Below are 23,650 nucleotides of genomic sequence, written 5' to 3'. Positions count from 1 at the left end.
TACTGTCTCGGGGGCACGCGATGCTCGTTCCCGTAAATATGAAATGTGTCGTTACCTAGACTTTGCAAGTGGAGAATTTGCGGTGTAGCCGAATGAGCGTCGCGACCTACTCGCTCTGTCTGATGCGGCGGTTGGGTGTCACAGAAGTCCGGGGATTCACGTTGTTCCATCGGGCCTACTTCCATAATTCTCTCTGTATTGATGAAATACTTTTCTCTGAATAGTTAGACAAATATTATCGATTAACGCTCAGAATTTTGCTGGAGAAACTGTGGGCGAGCCAAATCTGTGTGTATTTTCCCCATATTGTTCTCATCGAAAGCAGGGTAAATATCGCTTAAATACTCACACGATGTAGCAAGCTAGCAAGCTAACGTTACGATATTGTTTAGTTTGCTAGCTAGCTGTTTAAATTCATAATTCTTGCAATTTATTCCATCGCTATAAAATGAAGACTTTACAAATGTCATTTGGAACGCAATTTACTTGGAGTTTATCGCGTTTTATTTTTGAACGCCGTGTCTTGGCGGAACCGAGGGTTTTGGTTTTATTTAAGGTAGCATGGGAAGATGCACTGGTAGCTAGTTAGCCAGCTAACGTTAGCAACTAGCTAGCTAGCTATTATAGAATACATAGCACAAGTTGCACGTATATCCATCACTCAAAGACAATTTATTCGTTATTGAAATGTTAACTTTATTCAGATTGTGGGATTGTAGTAGCTAGCTGAACTTAGCAGCTAGAAATAGACAAAAAACATAAGCAAAAGTAATTATGTGATATATGGCAAATTATACAGAGGCTGATGGCTCTTTACACTGCCCCAGTAGTACATGTAACTAGCTAGCTAATCATTACATCATAGTAATAACAACGATCATATTTTTTTCATAGACAGATACTGTATACCACAACCAATGATGTACACGTCCAGAACATAGTGCCAGGTGATCAGATAGTGTAATAATTGGTTCAAAGTTCGTCAAGGAAAGGGGTTTGCCTGTGCGCTTTGGCCCCATCTCGCTTCACCTACCGCTCTAATGCAAACAGGTAGCTTGGCCTTTTAATGTATACTAGACTTTGAGATGTTAGGCTGTACTGATGACAGGGGCTGTAGTCTTAATTGATACCAGAGTTAAATTTCATGCAGTCCTGAGCTGTGATGCTGTATAGGTGTGTGAACAATTGCTGCATTCAAAACAACTGGGCACTCAGAGAAAAACAAGCTCTAACTGGGAAAAATCTTTTGAAGGGTCATCCAACTTGGAATTCCAAGTCGGGAACTCAGGCATCTTTCTAAAGCTCAGACTTTCCAACCTGAAGATCCCATACCTCATGATTTTACCTAGTTTTTTTCTTAGTTCCCAGTTGTCTTGAACACATCGTATGTCCCCTCCTTCCTCAGAAGGTGCCGTGGAGGGCATAGTGACTTGTCATGAACGAGCCCGTAGAGAGCGGTGTAGTCTCGTTTGACGAGTACGTGCGTCAGAAGGCCCGCAGTGTGCCCCAGCACCGTATGAAGGAGTTCCTGGAGTCTCTGGCCAACAAGGGCCCCGAGGCACTGCAGGAGTTCAGCCAGCAGGACGGTGACACCACCACCATGGTGTACCAGCAGGGGGGCAACTGTGTCTACACAGACAGCACTGAGGTGGCTGGCTCGCTGCTGGAGCTGGCCTGTCCGGTAAGAGGCGAGACCTTATGTGGTTCCTCCAGTAGTTCAGTTCTTTTGAATACACCTCAGGCTGCGTTTGTGCCCTTTTCCCTCATCTAGTCTATATACTTTGAAGAACAGATCACTTTACTAAATTGAGAGTAAAGCCCAACTCATACTTCAACATTGGTACTACCTATCTTATTGCTGCTATCATTGTCACTTTTGCTCTGTGATTGATTGATTTTCTCCTCTGGATGGACAGGTGCAGGTGAACTCTGCACAGATCTCACCCCAGATGGCTGCTGGTGTGCACCAGGGGTCTGAGCAGCAGATACAAGTACAGGTGAGGCCTTATTGATTCCCACTCAATTATTTTCCAGACTGGACTCAAATGGCCTCCTTATCCAAGGCATATTACCAAAAGCATCAGTTGAAAATGCAATAGTACGGGAAACACCGACCCTAACCACCCTCAGACATGTGGCATATAACGCATGGTGGATGTGACAGAAGTGTATGGTGCACTGTGTTTATTCTCCTTCCCTGTGTGGTCAGGTGCAGATCCAGGGACAGCAGGGTCAGACGGTGGACCTCCAGGGCATCCCCACAGCAGCACAGCTGGTCCAGCAAGGAGAGCTCACAGAGGAGCAGCACCAGCAGGTACACACGTAGCACTCTGCATTATTGAGTACACACACTCACACCATGTATTCTACTAACCAGGTAAATGTGTTGGTTTTGTATACACCAGCCTCAGGTATTTGTTCTGTGGCTTTCAGATCCAGGCCCAGTTGGTGGCAGCGGTGTCAGGAGGTCAACAGATTAGACTACAAAGCGGTCAACAAATCCAGCATATTCAACTACAAGGGGGCCAGCAAATTCAGCTCCAAGGAGGTCAACACATTCAGCTTCAAGGGGACTTACAGGGTGGCCAACAGATTCAACTTCAAGGGGGTCAACAGATCCAACTTCAAGGGGGTCAACAGATCCAACTTCAAGGGGGTCAACAGATCCAACTTCAAGGGGGTCAACAGATCCAACTTCAAGGGGGTCAACAGATCCAACTTCAAGGGGGTCAACACATCCAACTTCAGGGGGGGCAACACATCCAACTTCAAGGGGGGCAACAGATCCAGCTACAAGGCGGGCAACAAATCCAGCACATTCAGCTACCAGGTGGTCAACATATTCAATTACAGGGTGGGCAGCAGATCCAGTTCCAGACAGTGGAGGCCATGTCTCCTCAGCAGCAGCAGGGCTCTCCCCGGGAGGCAGAGAGGAGAGCGGGCACCAGCGTCCTCCAACCTGCCAAGAAGCGCAAGGTGGACGTCCCCATCCAGGTGTCGTACTCCCTCCCTCAGGGCCAGCAAGGCCAGCAGGTGGTCCTGGCCCTCCCACAGGGGCAGGGGCAGCAACAGCAGTTCCTGTCCCTCAGGCCCGACCTGCTTACTGTGGACAGCACCCACCTGTACAGCACCACAGGTACCATCACAGGTCCTGCCGGGGAGACCTGGACCATCCCTGTGTACTCCGGGGGGCAGCAGGGTGGCGTGCATCACATCACCATCCCCCAAGAGGCTTACAACACGATGCAGGTGTCCTCCTCTGGTCACCACGACAACAAGGACAATAGGGTGGCCCACTCCTCGTCGTCGGGGACTGGGTCCGTCCAGTCGGGCGCCACGGTGTCAGTCTCCGAGACGACGACGAACGAGGAAGTGGTGCAGACGCTTTTCCCGGCGCAGTTCATGAACGGGAACATCCACGGCCCGGTGGTGGTGCAGACGGTGGGAGGGGCTTACAACGCCACGCAGCAGCTCCACATCTGGGACCCCCAGCAGCAGCAGGAACACCAAGAGCAACAGCTCCACCTACAGGTCAGAACACGACCTACATTACCTGGGTTAGACCTTGACTTTGTCTTTGACTCAGATTCCAAGGTATTTCCACAACAGTGACGTAGATTTAGGCTGTAGTCTCCCCCAGTTAAGCAGGGGATGATTGGCTTGACTAGTGTAACACTTCAGCCTATTGTGGTGTTTTGGAAGCAAATTTCCATGTCACTAGTTTTAATGTCCCGAGTGGCGCAGCGGTCCAAGGCACTGCATCTTAGTGCAAGAGGCGTCACTGGTTCGAATCCAGTCTGCGTCACATCCGGCCGTGATTGGGAGTCCCAGAGGGCGGCGCACAATTGGCCGGGGTAGGCCGTCATTGTAAATAATAATTTGTTCTTAACTGACTTGCCTAGTTAAATTTTAAAAATCCATATTTTCAGTGTTTGTGTAGAAATATCCAGTAATTTTGTATGTGGAATTGATATTTTCTACAATGAAGTCTACTCACAGGGTAAACCACAAATCGAAGAAGCATGGTGGTGTGCGTGTTAACATTTGAACTTCCTGTGTGTCCCCCTGCAGGGTCATGTGGAGTCAGAGTCCCAGGTGGAGGCCCCCCAGGAGCTGCTGCTTCCCATCTCCCTGAAGCCTGAGGAGGGCATGGACGTGTGGCGCCTCTGGGTCCAGCGCAAGAACACAGAGCTGGACAAGGACGAGCAGAACAAGCTGGCGCCCATCGGACGTGAGTCAACACAACACAGACTCCCACTCACTCATTAAACCGCCCTCTCCAAGTATGTTTACTTATCTCTTTTATACTCTCCTTCCTGTCTGTCTTGTTGGGTTGATTCCGAATACTGAATATATTCCACTCTGAATATTGACAGTTCTATTAGTTGGAGTTTGGATAAAAACGTCTTCTAAATGACCATATTCATCTGACCTTTTTCTCTCCCTGTGTCTCTGTGCAGGTCGTCAGGCACTGCGCTTCCAGGAGGACCTGGTGTCGAGTGCAGTGGCTGAGCTCAACGTGGCTCTGGCCCTTATGACCCAAGAGGCCCGAGGGTTGGAAGGAGAACAGTTTGAGCCTGACGCCCTCTACTACATCTTCCTGTGTATACAGAAGGTACGTGTACCACTACTACACACACTCTCTCAATGGAATTCACATATCCATACAGAAAGGATGCATTTTCACTGACATCCTTAATACACACTCACATTTTCACTGACATCCTCAATGCACACTCACATTTTCACTGACATCCTCAATGCACACTCACATTTTCACTGACATCCTCAATACACACACACACACACACACAGTTGTGGGAAAAAGTACCCAATTGTCATACTTGAGTAAAGTAAATATACCTTAATAGAAAATTTGTATTTGGTTTTAAATGTACTTAAGTATCAAAAGTAAGTATAATTCATTTCACATTCCTTATATTTAGCAAACCAGATGGCCCCATTGTTTTTCTTTTTTTTTTTTTTTTTACTGATGGCCAGGGGCACACTCCAACACTCAGACATCATTCACAAACAAAGCATTTGTGTTGAGTGAATCCACCTGCTCAGAGGCAGTAGGGATGACCAGGGTTGTTCTCTTGAGAAGTGAGTGAATTGGACCATTTTCCTGTCCTGCTAAGCATTCAAAATGTAATGAGTACTTTTGGGTGTCGGGAAAATGTATGGAGTAAAAAGTATCATTATTTTCTTTAGGAATGTACTAAAGTAAAAGTTGTCAAAAATATAAATGGTAAAGTACAGATACACCAAAAAACTACTTAAGTAGTACCTTAAAGTATTTTTACTCAAGTACTTTACACTACTGCGCACACACACATACAATACAGATACTGACTGAAGTGTATTACAGTTGATTTGAGGTTGTTAATGCCGTTCTCTATTTTATGCTGGCAGTACCTCTTTGAAAACGGACGAGTGGATGATATCTTCTCTGACCAGTACTACACACGCTTCTCCCAGTGGTTACACAAAGCCCTGGACGAGTGGAGGCCTGTCATCCATCCACTAGGTAAGATACAATCGGTTTGTGTTTCCGGGTGTAAATGTAAGAGAGAGTATAGGGAAGAAACTGCTGAAGACCTAAGGGTCAAAATGTTGTAAAAAAAATTTTTTTAAGCAAGTCTGTTTTTGTGACTTCCATACCTGAGTACATTTCTGTGTTTTGGGCTGCTTCCTGTCTCTTGAGAGGAGAATGTATGGTGATTGGCCACTCTGCTCTCTCCTCCCAGGGTACATCATTCCCAGTCATGTGACAGAGGAGATGCTGTGGGAGTGTAAACAGCTGGGTGCCCACTCACCAGCCACGCTGCTCACAACACTCATGTTCTTCAACACTAAGTGAGTCATACTGGACACATGATTCTTATTTCATACTCATCGTACTAATGTATCCTGTTCACCCAATAGACTTGTGGGTCATTCCATTGGATTTCAATCACTTTTTGACTGCACCCCTTTTGATTTGAATGAAACCTTCCATGCATATTTGTCCCAAGTGCTCAGAAAGTGACTTTTTGGACCTGAATGCCAAATCATTAATGCTCGACGTTGACCCATTTTGCATACCCCACCCTGCCACGAGATATCCATGTCTTCATCACTGGAAAAGATAAACTGTTGACTTTGATATCATTTAAAAGCTTACAGACACGGTTGTCAAAATATTTTCTAGTTTCTGAAATTTAAATCAAATATATATGCATATGTTGTAACTTGCATTCTGCTTTACATCATCTGAAGTGTTTGTTGTGCCCGCCATCTGTTGAAAAACAGCATGCTCTTGAATACAGGGTGGCTGTCGTGTTTTGGGTACGTCTGTTAATTGGAGTTATATTGTTTTTTTAAAATAATTTACATTTAAAGGTTACTTTTTTTTTTAAATATATATTTATTCAACATTTTATGCAAGAAATTATAAGATAGTAAATTGTTTGTAAACTTTTAAATTATATAGAACTCAACCGTTTATCTTTTCCAGTGACGAAGACATGGATGTGTCATTGTGTGGTATGCAAAATGGCTCGACTTTGAGTTCCTCCATCTCCGAAATGTTTTGGCATTCAAGTCCAAAAAGTTCATTTCTGACCGCTTCTACCATGGGCAAATGCATATAGAACATTTCGTTCAAATCCAAGGTGGTGCGATTGAAATAAAATGGAACGACCCTTGTACTTGCCAAGTCACAATATAATTGTAATCCTATGTAGCTTTCATGTGATCAGGCCTAGTGGCTGTTGTTTTGATGGATGCGGGGTAGCTGATGTATGTGAATGCCGGGTTTTGTCTGTTGCGTGTGTGTTTTCGTTAAACGATTCTCTCTCCTGTAGGTATTTCCGTCTGACAACGGTAGAGCAGCACATGAAGGTGGCCTTCTCCAAAGTGCTGAGGCACACGAAGAAGAACCCGTCCAACCCAAAGGATAAGAGCACCAGTATCCGCTATCTGAAGGGCCATGGGCCCTTAGGAACACACCATGCAGGGCAGAAAGGTGAAGTCATCTTTAGAGTTCATCAAAGAAAAATTAAGCTTTGTATATTTTAGTCACTCCGGATTTCCATTTTCCCAGTCACTCACTGACTGGTATTGGTCAGCTATGTGTTCCATACATTCAAAACTTTCCCTTTGGGTGCAAATTCTTTGCGCCTCTCTGACCGACCCAAGTTTGTCAACATTATGAGGTCCATAAGCCCCATCACTACTGGCTGATGATCACCTCTGACCTCTGTGATGTTTGAACTTTGCAGTGACCGATGACATGTATGAGGAGCAGACTGAGGATCCTGAGAACCCTCTGCGATGCCCAATTAAGCTGTATGATTTTTACCTCTTCAAATGGTGAGTAATGAGAACCCCCCCCCCCCCCCCCCCAATTCTCAGTACATTTCTAGTCGCTAAGAGGATGCCCTTGCACAGGGTGACATTTTCCATGGTGTTAAATACATGCCAGAACATGCGTCTTCTACAGGAGCTCTTTGATTCATTTCTAATGATCCAATCAACGTCTAACCCCCCGTCTCGCTCAGTCCCCAGAGTGCTAAGGGGCGTAACGACGCGTACTACCTTACGCCAGAGCCCGTCGTGGCGCCCAACAGTCCCATATGGTACTCCACTCAGCCAATCACAAGTGAGCAGGTGGAGCACATGCTCACACGCATTATCATGGTGCGGGAGATCCAGGAGGCCATCGCCATGTCATCGGCCAGCATGCACTGAGCCCGGGAGGGGAGGAGGAACTGAAATGGACACACTAACCCCTGAAATCAGCCCTCCTCTCTCTCTCAAACGTTAATCTTTGTGGTACCTCCTTCACTCAGTAACTAACTCTAAGGACCTCCAGTGGCCTCAGTCTCAACCCATCACACCTGCCAACCATAGGTGTGGGGGAGCGACCGATAGTGTTTACAGAGTGGACTTATGGGCCTTTTTTTAAGGAATAGACTCCTGCGTTTATTCATCTAATGGCACTTATGTCACCCTCAATGCTGTTATCTTTTTTGGGATGGTCACACCACTTCACCTAACCCCCCACCTCACTTCACCATAGAATTGTTTCCTGGACTGAAGAGACGAGTGAGATGGATTTTGACAGTCACTAAATCAGAGCTCATCATGTACTCCTGTAGGCCGTTGCAGCCCCCAATAAAGATGAAATGGTCAGAAATGGATGGTGAAATATCGGATATATATTCAGTCATATAAATATATTATACATAGTGACTTCAGAAAGTATTCGTACCACTTGACTTAGTCCACATTTTGTTACAGCCTGAATTAAAACGTAAATTTTTTAATCTCACCCTTCTACACACAATACCCCATAATGACAAAGTGGAAACATGTTTTAGAAATGTTTGCACATTTTATTGAAAATGAAATGCAGAAATATCTCATTTACATAAGTATTCACACCTGAGTCAATACTTTGTCTAGGCACCTTTGACAGCGATTACAGCTGAGAGTCTTTCTGGGTAAAAGGCGCTGCATGGTCAAGCCATACAGCATTTACTGCGACGCGGCCTCCGCAGAAGTCAGAGCAAACATATTTTTTGCGCTGAGCTGTTGTCAAGGAAGTGAGTTTGTTTATACAGGACCTCTCGCCCCCACCTACCGTCAAATCAGTCATGTCAATGCGGAGCTATACAGAGCCCTCTGCATTGTTAAAACATTTTGAGAGGTGCATAGCGATGCAGTGCGGAGCTTGATTTGGCCTCTGCACGCCTCAGGAGACTCCGCTTTAGCATCAAACCCTCTGACCACATTTTCGGATCAAGCATAATTTGGCTTCAAGTCTTTAAGAGCTTTCCACACCTGGATTGTGCAACATTTGTCGATTATACTTTTCAAAATTATTCCAGCTCTGTCAAATTGCTGGACAGCCATTTTCAGGTCTTGCCATAGATTTTCAAGTAGATTTAAGTCCAAACTGTAACTCGGACATTCGGTAACCATCACTGTCTTCTTGGTAAGCCATAACAAATGGGTTGAATGCTTATTGACTCAAGATATTTCTGATTTTCATACATTTGTAAAAGTTTATAAAAACATAATTCTACTTTGAAATTGTGTGTAGGCCAGTGACAAATCTCAATGTAATAATTTTAAATTCAGATTGTGTTACAATGTGGAAAAAGTCAAGGGGTGTGAATACTTTCTGAAGGTGCTGTACACTTCCCTATGTATTTAGTTGGATAATGATTAACCAAAAATGATTAATTTGGCTCTGTATTCCAGCATTTTGGATTTGAGATGAAATGTTTCATTTGATTGTATTTTCATATGTTTTACTGTTTAGAAATGAAAGCACTATGTATCTAGTCCCCCCATTTTTGAAGGTGTCATAAGTATTTTGACAAATTCACTTGTAGTATTAAAGTATTCAAAATTGTAGTATTTGGTCACATTCCTAGCATGCAATGACTACATCAAGTGACTACAAACTTCTTGGATGCTTTTGCGGTTTGTTTTGGCTGCGTTTTCAGATTGTTGTTCGCAATAGAAATGAATGGTAAATGTATTGTGACATTTGTGTCACTTTTATTGTAAATAAGCTTATGTTTCTGAACACTTCTACATTAATGTGGCTGCTACCATGATTATGGATAATCATGAATGAATTGTGGATAATGAGTGAGAAGGTACAAAGATCATACCCCCAAGACATTTTAACCTCTCACCATGACAAATGACAGAGGTTGGCATTTTTGTTGTTGAGGAGCATCGTTCACTCATTATTCAGGATTCGGTCATGATTATCCATAATCTTGGTAGCATCCACAATGTACTGTTCAGAAACATATTTTATTCTTACTTAACAATAAAAGGTGACTCAAATGACACAATACATTATTCACCATTCCTATTGGGCAAAACATAATCTGAAACACAACCAAACTGCAAATGCATCCAAGTTTGTAGTCAAGTATGAAAATACCTTCAAATAAAAGGTGGCATTCTGTACTGTCGCCTCATAACATTTGATGTCATCCAAGATGCTAGAGTATAGGGCCAAATGTACATATTTTAGCTTCACTGTCCAAATAAATACGTAGGGGAATGTATATGGAAATGTACCCCCTATAACATGTTAGCCCTCACAGGGACTCTCCTGTGCCTCTTGTCCTCCAAGCTCTCAGGTCCCAGACAGGACAGGAGCCAAGAGCAGAGTGGATTACACACCAACAGACATTTAATGGGAACTCTGCTCACTTTTTTTTTAACATGTATTTTTATTGCCATTTATGATCTCCTGTATGTATTGATATTCTAGTGGTGTTGGAGGCTAAATAAGAAAGTCTGTTTTTTTTCAAACGTGCCTTTGTACTGTGAATGAGAGAGTGTGTGGCTTTTTAAGAATTTCAGTCAGGCCTTAGCTCTTGGACTTGGGACAACCATTAGGTCAAGGGTCACTTGAAGTGATGCCGCTCCGTATTTCTGATTTTAAAAGAGTCTTCTGTCTGCTCTGCAGAGGAGCCGCTGATGCATCATTCATCCCCCTGGAATGGGGATCTGCAGTCATCGCAGGGTGCTGGTGGTGAAGTACTTCAGCAGGGCAGGACACAGTGATATCACTGGCAGTGTCAGCTGATGTGTGTGCAGGGTTAGGGAAGAAGGCAACGTGCCTTGCTTTGTTCCAATCCCAGCCTCGGTAACAAACCGTCCAGCAGTTTCTGAAGTAAAAAACAAACAAAAACAAAGGCCATCATTGCATGCCAGTACAGTTAACTTGACTGGTACCAAAGAGGTCTAAAGCTTAGGCAACACTTTGTTGTAAAGCATCTATATTGTGAAGGGGTGTTTACCTAAGGTGGAAGTTTTTGTCCAGTGGGAGTATTTGTGGTCCCCAAGAATATGACATCCCAGAACGTATGCCATATGGATCCTCACCCCTATGAGCAGGAGAGGATGGATGAGGCAAGAGACACAGTGAACAGGTTGCTACGCTGGTTCACAAGGTTGTTCAAACATGGTGCTACTATTAAAAGGAGCACAGTGTCTTCTATGACCTAGGTTAATGTGAGGTATTAGCGTGTAGCAGACCCCTCAGCAACACGAAGACTAAAGAACAATTCGGGTTTTTTGAAGGACTTTTTACTGACTCGAGAGTTACGATACAATTCTTCTGATTTGACTCATTCGTTTTAAGTCGTTTGTTTGAACTGCTGGCCGCAATGAATTCTACAGCAGGATTAATACGGGCTCCTCCGTTGACGTGCTCCGAACAATAACTGTCGGTCATATATTCTCGCAAGTTCTACACAGCTTTGTAGAACCAAAACATACACAGCCTCTGCTCAACAAACTCGAACTCGAGAATGAATCATTTGGGATGCTGCAGTTCACAAACAATATTATGCTTATCACCCTCAAGGCAGTCAAGCAATGCGTTCCGCCAAGACTCGCTCGCAATCTAGTCGAGTTGCTGCCACAACTCATTTCAAATGTACCGAGAAATAATTGTATTTACATGCCTAGCAATCAACAAATGTACATTGTCTAAAGCACCCTTTTACAAGTCTCAGTCACAAATGACAGCTCCAATAAGCCCCTTATGGTGAATGAGAGGGCTTGTAGAATCATGACTATTTTGAGTTTTCAGTTCATCATTCGCCGGTAAGGGTCCTGTGTTCTCTGGGCATTACTGACTCAAATGAACAAAATAAGTCGAAAGATTTGTTCTTTTGACTGAACGAGTCGAAAAGATTAGTCAGTAAAAAAGACCCGAACTCCCCCCCCACTAATGAAGACAGGTTCCATGTCATCTTTTTTGAAGTCATGTTATATAGCAATCAGTTAGGATGTGTGGAGTGACTGCAAAAACAGATGACTTGGAACCACACCAGATTCAATTACTTCAGAAGTGTCGCTACCTGTGATGGGCTGGAGCTCCACAAGGCTGCAGCCATTGCTGCTGTCCAGGACGCGTACTGGGACACTGCCCCCTGGGCCTGCACGTTAGTCACTCCCTCTGTACACAGGACTCAGGCCTATCTGAGAGGGATTATGGGCCTTTAGGTTAGGTGTATACAATTACACAATACATTATGTACAAATATAGGATCTATAACAGATGCTAACTTCAAAACCTGAAGAACATTGCAGTATCTGCTGAAAGCCACTGATACAAACATGATGAGTTGTGCACTCTACTGTCAATGTGTCACTAGAAGACTACAGCCATTGCCAGCATTTGGTAAGAAGCTTATGATATATTGTTCGAAAGCAGTTTGTTACCTTGAAATGAGCCTGAGCCCAGGTGAATTCTCTCTATGAGGGTTGTCAAGTCATCCCCTCATAGGGAACAGGCCACAGCAGCAATGCTGCATGGGGGAATAGGGAAAAAGGAAGATGACTGAAAGTGTAATGTAACCAGGAAGTAGCATGAGGTTCAGAGGCTACGTCACTGCTTGTTAGATACTACTGCACTGTCGGAGCTCGGAACACGAGCATTTCACTACACCCGCAATAACATCTGCTATGTGTATGCAACCAATAAAGTTTGATTTGAGGTGTGAATCGAGCCCAATAACCCTTGGGTCCAGGGCCAGACACATCACCGCTGCTCCAAGAAAACTAGGGAGCTAGTTGTCAACGGCAGGGTCATTACAAAAACTCTGTCATATGATGAGCTGCCTGGATCCTTATCTTAAACTAAATCTCTAAACACACAGACATCCATACACCAATATTTCCTCTCCACTTGGTGTTTTTTTGTGGAGGTTTTGTACATAGTCCGGTGCTTCATCAATCCTTGCCAGCAAGAGGGCCCCTGTTGTCTCCTTGTCCAATCCAAGGCGGACTTTCAGCTGGGAGTGGGGCTCAGCCCTCAATGCCATCCATCACCTTGGCAAGGACTGGAAGATGTCCATGATATTCCTTTGACCCATTTAGGGGGAAGATTATTGGATTTAAATCACAGTGATTTTTGAAAACACCTCTGGGTATTAAGATGTATTTTTTACAAGTGACATTCAAATGAACAATCTCTTTCATGATATAATCCTTGACTGTGTGTTTGACCATATAAGCCTTATGTACCATAATGTAATAGGCATGTAAATACATTGCCTCAACACCCAATACCTTGAACAGAAGCTCCATATGGCTTATTGATGACAGCGAGCTCTGGATGTGGGAGAATCAGACCTCTTTGAAGGTGCTTGGCCAGAACGTTGGGGTGAATATTACTCAGCTGCTGAGTGAACTGTCGCAGCTCGATGAACCTCTTTTAGCAGTGTGGACACTTGCCGCAATCATATACCGGGCATCACTGCATCTCAGTGCAAGAGGCGTCACTAGTACCTAGTTCGAATCCAGGCTGTATCACATCCGGCCGTGATTGGGAGTCCCATAGGGCGGCGCACAATGGTCCCAGCGTCGTCCGGGTTTGGCCGGAGTAGGCCGCCATTGTAAATAAGAATTTGTTCTTAACTGACTTGCCTAGTTAAATTTTAAAAAATAAGAGTCGACTAGCATATGAACGCGGCAACTGACACCGAGGATAAGGGAGTCTATTCTGATCCACCACCAGTTGCATTTCCTTTCTGTTTCTCCAGGCGAATTTTGCGTGAAGGGTCGATGAATCTCAGATTCGGTCTCTTGTCAGAGAGACCCTGGTGCTGGTGCCTCTCGTCTCGATGCAGAAGCATGTGTCCGCGTGAGCAATGATGCTGATGCTCCCCTCGGTATGTGACAAATATTGCTCGTTCTCCCTGAGCGAATTAGCATTTCACATGTGCTTATAACATCGTTGTTACAAGTCAGCGTTCCCGTCCTGTAGTTGTTTATGACAACTAGCCTACTTTAAAGATTTTATAAAGCTCATGTCGGCTTGTGTCTGAAGCTGAAAACACTGTAATCATAGTGGTGGTTGATTTCTTCACACCGGAAATTCTGTATATTGACTTCCCATTTTTCAGATTCGCACAAACACGTGAATGATTCTACAACGTTAGAAATGCTGCAGCTGAATGGATATCCAGTCTGAGCTATGCATTGTGCGAATAGGCTACGCAAATACTTTCATAATGCATAGTTATTTTGGAGTTGAGGCTAATCGTTTTGGGAATATTATTGGAGGGAAGGGAACATTATATTCAGTCAGTGGGCACACGTGTTTCATGAACAACATTATCGTGAACAACAATAGTGGAATCGGTGGTTTGCCTTAAAATTAAAATTTCCGCATTGAAACATGTAAACTGATACAAATAGTGGAATCATGACGCAGACTAGATCACGGTTGGCAATGGCATGTTTGTTATATATATATTCAACAAAATACAATAATTTGTTAATTTGAAAAAAGAACAAATCAGTTGAAATTTCACTGTGGGTGTATTAGACTTCAGAATTGCATTGGGGCTTATACATTTATGTACTGAGTTTTCATCAATATTAGCGCCATACCTATGGATCTTGGCACCCACAGAACACAACTGTGAAGAGTTTACACAAACATTAGCATTGTAGCGCTTATTGAAGGACTTTAAATGTGGGAAATTAACTCATTGTTGATGTTTGTTGAATTTATATAATATTCCAATTTTGTTTAATATTCTAGTCCAAGTGTGGCATGATTAAATTATTTTTGCGTTTGCAGCTGATTTAATGGGGGACTTTTATTTTGAAGTCAAACCGCAGATTCCACTATTGCTGCTCAAGCTAATGTTGTTCACGACACACCACACATGGCCCGACATTCAATGGACCAGCCTGCAAATTCCGATTTGTCAATACATCTTGCTGAGATGTCAGTCCACCATTCTGTCCTCGCCTAGAGTGATTAAAAAAAAAAAAAAAAAAAATAACATTGATTGATGTCCAAATTCTGCGGCTGCCGAGATGAAGATTACGGACAGCGTGTTGCGAAGTTTTAGGGTTGCTAGGACATTCCGGGAGAATTCGCAGAAAGTCAATTGTGTGGACTACAGCTCGAACGGCGAGAGTGCAATATCTAGTAGCGACGACGACTCCATTGTTTTATATGACTGTCAGGAGGGAAAGTGAGCACAATTAATCTTGTTTCATCAGCTGCAGTTTGCATGCCGTAACCTACACGTGCACAAAACAGGCTAGAAGACACATTTTCTGTGTGGGGCCTGTTGTTTGGGAACATCCCCGAGCTCTAGTCCCACATGGAGGTCGATTGTTCAAGTGGGCAAAAAAAGGTGTCCGAAAATATAATAATTCATGTTATATTACAATTATAATCTAAGGCTGGAAAATTATAAACCCATCAAGACATGGTTAATAATACTGTACAGTTTAAATACAAATAGTTGGCATAGAATGAAGATTATTTTATTAGAAGGAAACGGAAACACTGCATTACATAACCACAACATGTTTAACTTTGACATAAGTTACTGTGAATGAGAGAGAATCAAAGCTTTAATGTACCGTGTTGTCAAATTGTCTTGTCTTGTGTCATCATGTCCCCTTCTGCCCTCACCCCACTTCAGACCAATACGGACCCTGTACAGTAAGAAGTACGGAGTAGACCTTATCCGGTATACACACGGGGATGCCAACACAGTGGTCTACAGCTCCAACAAACTAGATGGTAGGAATTTCTGGAAGTTGAACAGCTCTAATGCTGCGTTTACACAGGCAGCCCAATTATGATATTTTTTCCACCAATTGGTCTTTTGACAAATCACATAAGATATTTTTACAGCAGATCATTTTCAGAGCTGATCTGATTGGACAAAATACCAAAGAGTGAAAAAAATATCAGAATTGGCCAGCCTGTGTAAACACAGCCTAATAAAAAAAGCGGTCAAGCCAACATATAGTATGTTAGTGTGTGCAGTGTTTTCCCTGTATTTTATAAAGTGGGGCGCAAAGATGCTAAAAACATGATTTGCTGCTTCCATAAAATTAAATCAAACACGTGTTTGTGTCAGTTTTACAAAAGTATGACCTCACTCATGTCCTCTCTCTGACTCATCCAGATACCATCCGATACCTGTCTCTCACTGACAACAAGTACATCCGCTACTTCCCTGGGCACACTGATAGGTGAGACAACACTTTTGAGGGATTCATATACAGTTAATGGTTGTTTGGACACTAACATTGATTACACACTGTGTGGATGTTGTCAGGGTTGTTGCTCTCTCCATGTCACCGGTGGATGACACGTTTATCTCCGGTTCCTTGGATATGACCATACGACTCTGGGATCTGCGCTCTCCAAACTGTCAGGTGAATAAGAGCAGCCTTTAGAAGCCACAATTCTTTCACTGTGCTCTTTAGATGAGCTTGTGAAAAGACATATCAATGTATTTTATATCATGTAACAGGCCTTGAAATGTGTGTTTCTTTGTCTTAGGGTCTTACTAATCCTTTGGGGAAGCCTGTTTGCTCCTATGATCCCGAGGGCCTGATATTTGCTGCTGGGGTCGACTCTGAGGCGATTAAACTGTACGACCTCCGCTCCTTTGACAAGGTAACATTGGAAATGTATTAGTGTTTGTAATGTACTATTTGTTTATTATGTATGTACAGCGCAAGTGAAAAGTTTGGACACACCTACTCATTCAAGGGTTTTTCTTTATTTGTACTATGTTCTACAATGTAGAATAATAGTGAAGACATCAAAACTATGAAACAACACCTATGGAATCATGTAGTAACTAAAAAAGTATTAAACAAATCAAAATATATTTTAGATTTTAGATTCTTCAAAGTAGCCACCCTTTGCCTTGATGACAGCTTTGCACACTTGGCATTCTCTCAACCAGCATCACCTGGAATGCTTTTCCAACAGTCTTGAAGAAGTTCCCACATATGCTGAGCACTTGTTGGCTGCTTTTCCTTCACTCTGCGGTCCAACTCATCCCAAACCATCTCAATTGGGTTGTCGGGTGATTGTGGAGGCCAGGTCATCTGATGCAGCACTCCATCACTCTCCTTCTTGGTCAAATAGCCCTTACACAGCCTGGAGGTGTGTTTTGGGTCATTGTCCTGTTGAAAAACAAATGATAATCCCACTAAGCGCAAACCAGATGGGATGGCGTATCGCTGCAGAATGCTGTGGTAGCCATGCTGGTTAAGTGTGCCTTGAATTCTAAATAAATCACTGACAGTGTCACCAGCAAAGCACCATCACACCTCCTCCTCCATGCTTCATGGTGGGAACCACACATGCGGAGATCATCCGTACACCTACTCTGCGTCTCACAAAGACACGGTGGTTGGAACCAAAAATTTGAAATTAGGACTCATGACCCAAATGACAGATTTCCACCGGTCTAATGTCCATTGCTCGTGTTTCTTGGCCTAAGCAAGTCTCTTCTTATTGGTGTCCTTTAGTAGTGGTTTCTTTGCAGCATTTCGACCATGAATGCCTGATTCACGCAGTCTTCTCTGAACAGTTGATGTTGAGATGTGTCTGTTACTTGAACTCTGTGAAGCATTTATTTGGGCTGCAATTTCTGAGGCTGGTAACTCGAATTAACTTATCCTCTGCAGCAGAGGTAACTCTGGGTCTTCCTTTCCTGTGGCGGTCCTCCTGAGAGATGAGAGCCAGTTTCATCATAGCGCTTGATGGTTTTTGCAACTGCACTTAAAGAAACTTTCAAAGTTCTTGAAATTTTCCAGATTCACTAACCTTCATGTCTTAAAGTAATGATGGACTGTTGTTTCTCTTTGCTTATTTGAGCTGTTCTTGCCATAATATGGACCTGGTCTTTTACCAAATAGGGCTATCTTCTGTACACCACCCATACCATGTCACAACACAACTGATTGGCTCAAACACATTAAGGAAAGAAATTCCACAAATTAACTTTTAACAAGGCACACCTGTTGAGAGAATGCCGAGAGTGTGCAAAGATGAGATGGCGCCGGAGGGGATGGCTGCCGTTTTATGGGCTCTTAACCAACCGTGCAATTTTGTTTGTTTTTTCGCATTGTTTGTAACTCATTTTGTACATAATGTTGCTGATAAATGACCGAAAAAGCTTCTGGACATCAGAACAGCGATTACTCACCTTGAACTGTACAAATATTTTTTATTTAATGAGTCGGACGAGAGGGATTTACTCCAGACACCCGACAAGGCCCTCATCCCCATCATTCGCAGGAGAAAGAGACGTAGATATCGCAGAAGGAGATCGGGATGCCTTGTGAGGATCCGGCGACGAGTGGCTAATCTGCCTTTACCATCGGTGCTATTGGCCAACGTACAATTGTTGGATAATAAAGTGGACGAACTACAAGCACGTATATCCTACCAACAGGACATTGAAAACTGTAATATCTTATGTTTCACAGAGTCGTGGCTGAACGACGACATTAAAACATACAGCTGGCGGGTTATACACTGTATCGGCAGGATAGAACAGCAGCCTCTGGTAAGACAAGGGTTGGTGGTCTATGTATATTCGTAAACAACAGCTAGTGCACGATATCTAAGGAGGTCTCAAGGTTTTGCTCGCCTGGGGTAGAGTAGCTCATGATAAGCTGTAGACCACACTATCTACCTATATTCTTCATAGCTGTCTATTTACCACCACAAACCGATGCTGGCACTAAGACCGCACTGAGCTGTATATGACCATTAGCAAACAGGAAACCGCTCATCCAGAGGTGGTGCTCCTAGTGGCCGGGGACTTTAATGCAGGGGAACTTAAATCCGTTTGACCTCATTTCTACCAGCATGTTAAATGTGCAATCAGAGGGGAGAAAACTCTAGACCACCTTTACTCCACACACAGAGACACGTACAAATCTCTCCCTCGCAATCCATTTGGCAAATTTGACCATAATTCTATCCTCCTGATTCCTGCTTACAAGCAAAAATTTAAGCAGGAAGCACAAGTGACTCGGTCAATAAAAAAGTGGTCAGATGAAGCCGATGCAAAGCTACAGGGCTGTTTTGCTAGCACAGACTGGAATATGTTCCGGTATTCTTCAGATGGCATTGAGGAGTACACTACATCAGTCACTGGCTTCATCAATAAGTGCATCGATGACATCGTCCCCACAGTGACTACGTACATACCCCAACCAGAAGCTATGGATTATAGGCAACATCCACAGTGAGCTAAAGGGTAGAGCTGCCGATTTCAAGGAGCGGGACTCTAACCCGGAAGCTTATAAGAAATCCCGCTATGCCCTCCGATGAACCATCAAATAGGCAAAGTGTCAATACAGGACTAAGATCGAATCTTACTACATCGGCTCCGACGCTCGTCGGATGTGGCAGGGCTTGCAAACTATTACATGCTACATAGGGAAGCACAGCCGCGAGCTGCCCAGTGATACGAGCCTACCAGACAAGCTAAATTACTTCTATGCTCGCCTCGAGGCAAGTAACACTGAAACAAGCATGAGAGCATCAGCTGTTCCGGACAACTGTGTGATCACACTCTCCGTAGCCGATGTGAGTAAGACCTTTAAACAGGTCAACATTCACAAGGCCGCAGGGCCAGAAGGATTACCAGGACGCGTACTCCGAGCATGCGCAGACCAACTAGCAAGTGTCTGCACTGACATTTTCAACCTCTCCCTGTCTGAGTCTGTAATACCAACATGTTTCAAGCAGACCACCATAGTCCCTGTGCCCAAGAACACTAAGGTAACCTGCCCAAATAACTACCGACCCGTAGCACTCACGTCTGTAGCCATGAAGTTCTTCGAAAGGCTGTTCATGGCTCACATCAACACCATTATCCCAGAAACCCTAGATGCACTCCAATTTGCATACCGCCCCAACAGATCCACAGATGATGCAATCTCTATTGCACTCCACACTGCCCTTTCACAGTTGGACAAAAGGAACACCTATGTGAAAATGCTATTCATTGACTACAACTCAGCGTTCAACACCATAGTGCCCTCAAAGCTCATCACTAAGCTAAGGACCCTGGGACTAAACACCTCCCTCTGCAACTGGATCCTGGACTTCCTGACGGGCCGCCCCCAGGTGGTAAGGGTAGGTAACAACACATCTGCCACGCTGATCCTCAACACGGGGGCCCCTCGGGGGTGCGTGCTCAGTCCCCTCCTGTACTCCCTGTTCACTCATGACTGCATGGCCAGGCACGACTCCAACACCATCATTAAGTTTGCAGATGACACAACAGTGGTAGGCATGATCACCAACAACGACGAGACAGCCTATGGGGAGGAGGTCAGAGACCTGGCCGTGTGGTGCCAGGACAACAACCTCTCCCTCAACGTGATCAATACAAAGGAGATGATTGTAGACTACAGGAAAAGGAGGACCGAGCACTCCCCCATTCTCATCGACGGGGCTGCAGTGGAGCAGGTTGAGAGCTTCAATTTCATTGGTGTCCACATCACCAACAAACTAACATGGTCCAAGCACACCAAGACAGTCGTGAAGAGGGCACGACAAAACCTATTCCCCCTCAGGAGACTGAAAAGATTTGGCATGGGTCCTCAGATCTTAAAAAAGTTCTACAGCTGCACCATCGAGAGCCTCCTGACTGGTTGCATCACTGCCTGGTGTAGCAACTGCTCGGCCTCCGACCGCAAGGCACTACAGAAGGTAGTGTGTACGGCCCAGTACATCACTGGGGCCAAGCTTCCTGCCGTCCAGGACCTCTATACCAGGCGGTGTCAGAGGAAGGCCCTAAAAATTGTCAAAGACTCCAGCCACCCTAGTCATAGACTGTTCTCTGTGCTACTGTACGGCAAGCGGTACCAGAGCGCCAAGTCTAGGTCCAGGAGGCTTCTAAACAGCTTCCACCCCCAAGCCATAAGACAGCTGAACATCTAATCAAATGACCATTTGCATTGTCCCCCCCTCCCCCCTTTTGCGCTGCTGCTGCTGCTCTCTGTTTATTATCTATGCATAGTCACTTTAATAACTCTACCTACATGTACACGTTATCTCAATTACCTCGACTAACTGGTGCCCCCGCACATTGACTCTGTACCTGTATCCTCTGTATATAGCCTTGCTATTGTTATTTTACTGCTGCTCTTTAATTATTTGTTACTTTTATTTCTTTTTTTTGTTGGTATTTTTCTTAACTGCATTGTTGGTTAAGGGCTTGTATTCAGCATTTCACTGTAAGGTCTACACCTGTTGTATTTGGCGCATGTGACAAATACGATTTGATTTGAAGCTGTCATCAATCAAGCAAAGGGCGGCTACTTTGAAGAGTCTCAAACATAAAATATATTTTGATTTGTTTAACACTTTTTTTGGTTATTACATGATTCCATATGTGTTATTTCATAGTTTTGATGTAGAAAATAGTAAAATAAAGTAAAACCATGGAATGAGTAGGTGTGTCCAAACTTTTGACTGTGTATGTAAGGTTTTACCGTTAGAAAATGTGTATGATGATCGCCCTCAGTTGTGAGTTGCTGTGGTGATGTCAATTTGTTGTTTACTTGTGTTCAGGGCCCATTCGCCTCCTTTGAGACTCTGTTTAGCCGTGTCTGTGAGTGGACTGGACTGAAGTTCAGCAGGGACGGGAAGCAGATTCTCATCTCTACCAACGGGGGTGCTATTCGGATCCTAGATGCCTTCAATGGATCTGTGCTGCACACTTTCTCAGTGAGAGAACCGTTACCACACTGCACTGATAGACCGGAAGTGCATATTCTTCACACACATATCTATGAGTATGCACATCACAGGAGGTTGTTAGCACCTTAATTGGGGAGAACGGGCTCGTGGTAATATCTGGAGCGGAATTAGTGGAATGGTATCAAATAGTGTTTGATGCCATTCCATTTGCTCTGTTCCCGCCATCATTATTAGCCGTTCTCCGCTAAGCAGCATCATGTGATGCACATAGCTGTGTCTAGTAAATACATAGTTGTTTTCGGACTGGCTGAATCAAACGTGTCTCCCCTGTGTATTCTGTAGGGCTACAACAACAGTAAAGGCATTTCATTGGAGGCCTGCTTCACCCCAGACTCAGACTTTGTCATGATTGGTAAGCCCGACACCTCCAATTCCCATCATTAGGACTTAGCAAACTAGGCTGTCTTACCCAGCCCTCCCTGATCCACCAAAGTCTGTCAGAACAACTCAACACAATTTCAAGTCTGAAGCACTCAAGCCAATTCCAGTCCCTATGAACTGATATTATTACTCTGCCTATCAGTCCATATGTTTGTCAAACTTTTGTCCCCCAATCCATAACCACCTAACCCTCATGTTGTCCTTTATGCCCCAGGTTCAGAGGATGGGAGGGTCCATGTGTGGAGTACAGAGAGTGGGATGAAAATAGCTGTTCTGGACGGGAAGCATTCAGGACCAATCAACACACTGCAGTTTAACCCTAAATACATGACGTTTGCCAGCGCCTGCTCCAATATGGTGAGATATACACACACACACACTTTCATCAGCCTAAACACACCCACACAACCATGCTTAGACACACATTAATTGTCTCTAATTTGCCCCTGCCAAAATCTACCACACGCTCTCTCTCTCTTTGCAGGCGTTCTGGCTTCCCTGTGTAGGAGACTGATAAAGATGTGGGACCACAGAGACAAACTGTCATCATCATTACCCAGGATGCCTTTCTCCTTTCATGTTGCTCTGAGTATACAGAGACCGAACACTATGGACTCTAACGGCACCATATGAAATTGTAGGCACATTAAGGCATTGGTGAAAGGGATTCCACTGACGATTAACCACGAGGAGAACTGTCACTCTGTAAACTGATTTATTTGCCAAATGGGGAAGGCTACATGAGGGAATCACTAGAGCTGTGGGAGACAGTAGTTATTGTCCACTGTGACAGGTGCTTGTTGAAAAGTTTTTATATGAGTAGAGAATACCTGTGGTGTACTACTGACAAACACTTGTTTTTATATATTTCGTTTTTTTCAACTGTGATTCTGAGCAAGGTGCCACAATGTATTAATTAGCAGACAATTATGACCTTTTAACTTTTTAATACAGTGACAACTCCAATCAAGTATGCATTTTAACTGTGGAGACATATTTTATTGGGAATTCAATATTTGTTTATTTTGTACTGTTTATTCAGAAAGTAATAATGTCTAATGTACTTAAACTGGTGTTTTTCATTGGTGAAAACGATATGTGTACGTGCACTCCTTGTCTGAAGGACAAGTGGATAAACAGGTTAATGTTTATCCCTGCATGTTTTTCTTTTTTCAAAAGTCTTATGGAATGTAGGCCTACATTGAACACCACACGTTGGCTGCTACTTTAGGCTGAATGACAGAACAGCTATTTCCATGTTAATATGTTATGGGATGCAGTTTCTCTATTGTTTTTGATGGTAGGCCTCCCCGGTAGGCTGACATTATGATCAAATAGCCACAGTAGGCTACTTGGCCACTGTTAAAACTGTCATTTAACACGGGTACAGCCTCAGTGTTCACACAACGTTCAAGTTTGATCTCGGCAGACCTGAAATCTGCTCAGTGCTGAGAAACTTTGAGGGAACATTACTTGCTCCTCATCTTTAAGCCACAAGACACATTTTTATATTAAGCTTTTCACCTGCATCTCTTCTTTTTTTTCTTACGGGCCTGTCATTCCCTTTACAGGAGGAGGTCAAACTCTCTCTGCAGCAACTCAAGCAGAAACGTATCAACTCCATACAGCTGGTGAGCTGGCCTCACATAACAAACATAGAAAACAAATATTTTC

General features: G+C 43.9%; 2 protein-coding genes and 1 long non-coding RNA gene across 5 annotated transcripts; 2 read left to right on the top strand and 1 right to left on the bottom strand.

The window, feature by feature from the left end:
• Positions 1-75: 75 nt before the first annotated feature.
• Positions 76-10,323, top strand: LOC120063231 (glutamine-rich protein 1-like). The gene is made up of 12 exons (XM_039013466.1): positions 76-326; positions 1,406-1,681; positions 1,917-1,997; positions 2,210-2,314; positions 2,434-3,531; positions 4,072-4,231; positions 4,461-4,615; positions 5,416-5,530; positions 5,751-5,859; positions 6,849-7,009; positions 7,266-7,356; positions 7,545-10,323. The coding sequence occupies exons 2-12, from the start codon at positions 1,436-1,438 to the stop codon at positions 7,732-7,734; spliced, it is 2,511 nt and encodes an 836-aa protein (XP_038869394.1). The 5' UTR covers positions 76-326; positions 1,406-1,435; the 3' UTR covers positions 7,735-10,323.
• LOC120063447 lies at positions 8,421-15,669 on the bottom strand. 3 transcript variants are annotated; one of them, XR_005478499.1, is made up of 5 exons: positions 15,421-15,669; positions 12,253-12,338; positions 11,889-12,009; positions 10,821-10,907; positions 8,421-10,688 (listed from the first exon to the last, which is right to left on the bottom strand). It is a non-coding gene; the product is annotated as an uncharacterized LOC120063447 (long non-coding RNA). The 3 variants fall into 3 exon arrangements; XR_005478498.1 differs by lacking the exon at positions 15,421-15,669 and adding an exon at positions 13,102-13,385; XR_005478497.1 differs by lacking the exon at positions 15,421-15,669 and having other exon boundaries at positions 12,253-13,385.
• LOC120063336 (WD repeat-containing protein 82-like) lies at positions 14,702-23,127 on the top strand. Its single transcript, XM_039013664.1, has 9 exons — positions 14,702-15,023; positions 15,483-15,583; positions 15,975-16,041; positions 16,128-16,227; positions 16,355-16,471; positions 21,407-21,562; positions 21,878-21,947; positions 22,191-22,333; positions 22,461-23,127. The coding sequence occupies exons 1-9, from the start codon at positions 14,863-14,865 to the stop codon at positions 22,488-22,490; spliced, it is 945 nt and encodes a 314-aa protein (XP_038869592.1). The 5' UTR covers positions 14,702-14,862; the 3' UTR covers positions 22,491-23,127.
• The last annotated feature ends 523 nt before the right edge of the window (positions 23,128-23,650 follow it).

The sequence above is a fragment of the Salvelinus namaycush genome, chromosome 2, assembly GCF_016432855.1.
Source record: "Salvelinus namaycush isolate Seneca chromosome 2, SaNama_1.0, whole genome shotgun sequence".
Classification (NCBI taxonomy): Eukaryota; Metazoa; Chordata; class Actinopteri; order Salmoniformes; family Salmonidae; genus Salvelinus; species Salvelinus namaycush.
The sequence above is the reverse complement of the archived record's forward strand: the minus strand, read 5'-3'. Positions and strand labels throughout refer to the sequence as shown.

Excerpts from the sequence above, each read along its gene's own strand:
- LOC120063231 (XM_039013466.1), top strand. The coding sequence starts at position 1,436 with ATGAACGAGCCCGTAGAGAGCGGTGTAGTCTCGTTTGACGAGTACGTG. Across the intron at positions 1,682-1,916 it reads TGCTGGAGCTGGCCTGTCCG|GTGCAGGTGAACTCTGCACA; the intron begins GTAAGAGGCGAG and ends CTGGATGGACAG. Across the intron at positions 5,860-6,848 it reads CTCATGTTCTTCAACACTAA|GTATTTCCGTCTGACAACGG; the intron begins GTGAGTCATACT and ends TCTCTCCTGTAG.
- LOC120063336 (XM_039013664.1), top strand. The coding sequence starts at position 14,863 with ATGAAGATTACGGACAGCGTGTTGCGAAGTTTTAGGGTTGCTAGGACA. Across the intron at positions 16,042-16,127 it reads TTCCCTGGGCACACTGATAG|GGTTGTTGCTCTCTCCATGT; the intron begins GTGAGACAACAC and ends GGATGTTGTCAG. Across the intron at positions 16,472-21,406 it reads ACCTCCGCTCCTTTGACAAG|GGCCCATTCGCCTCCTTTGA; the intron begins GTAACATTGGAA and ends ACTTGTGTTCAG.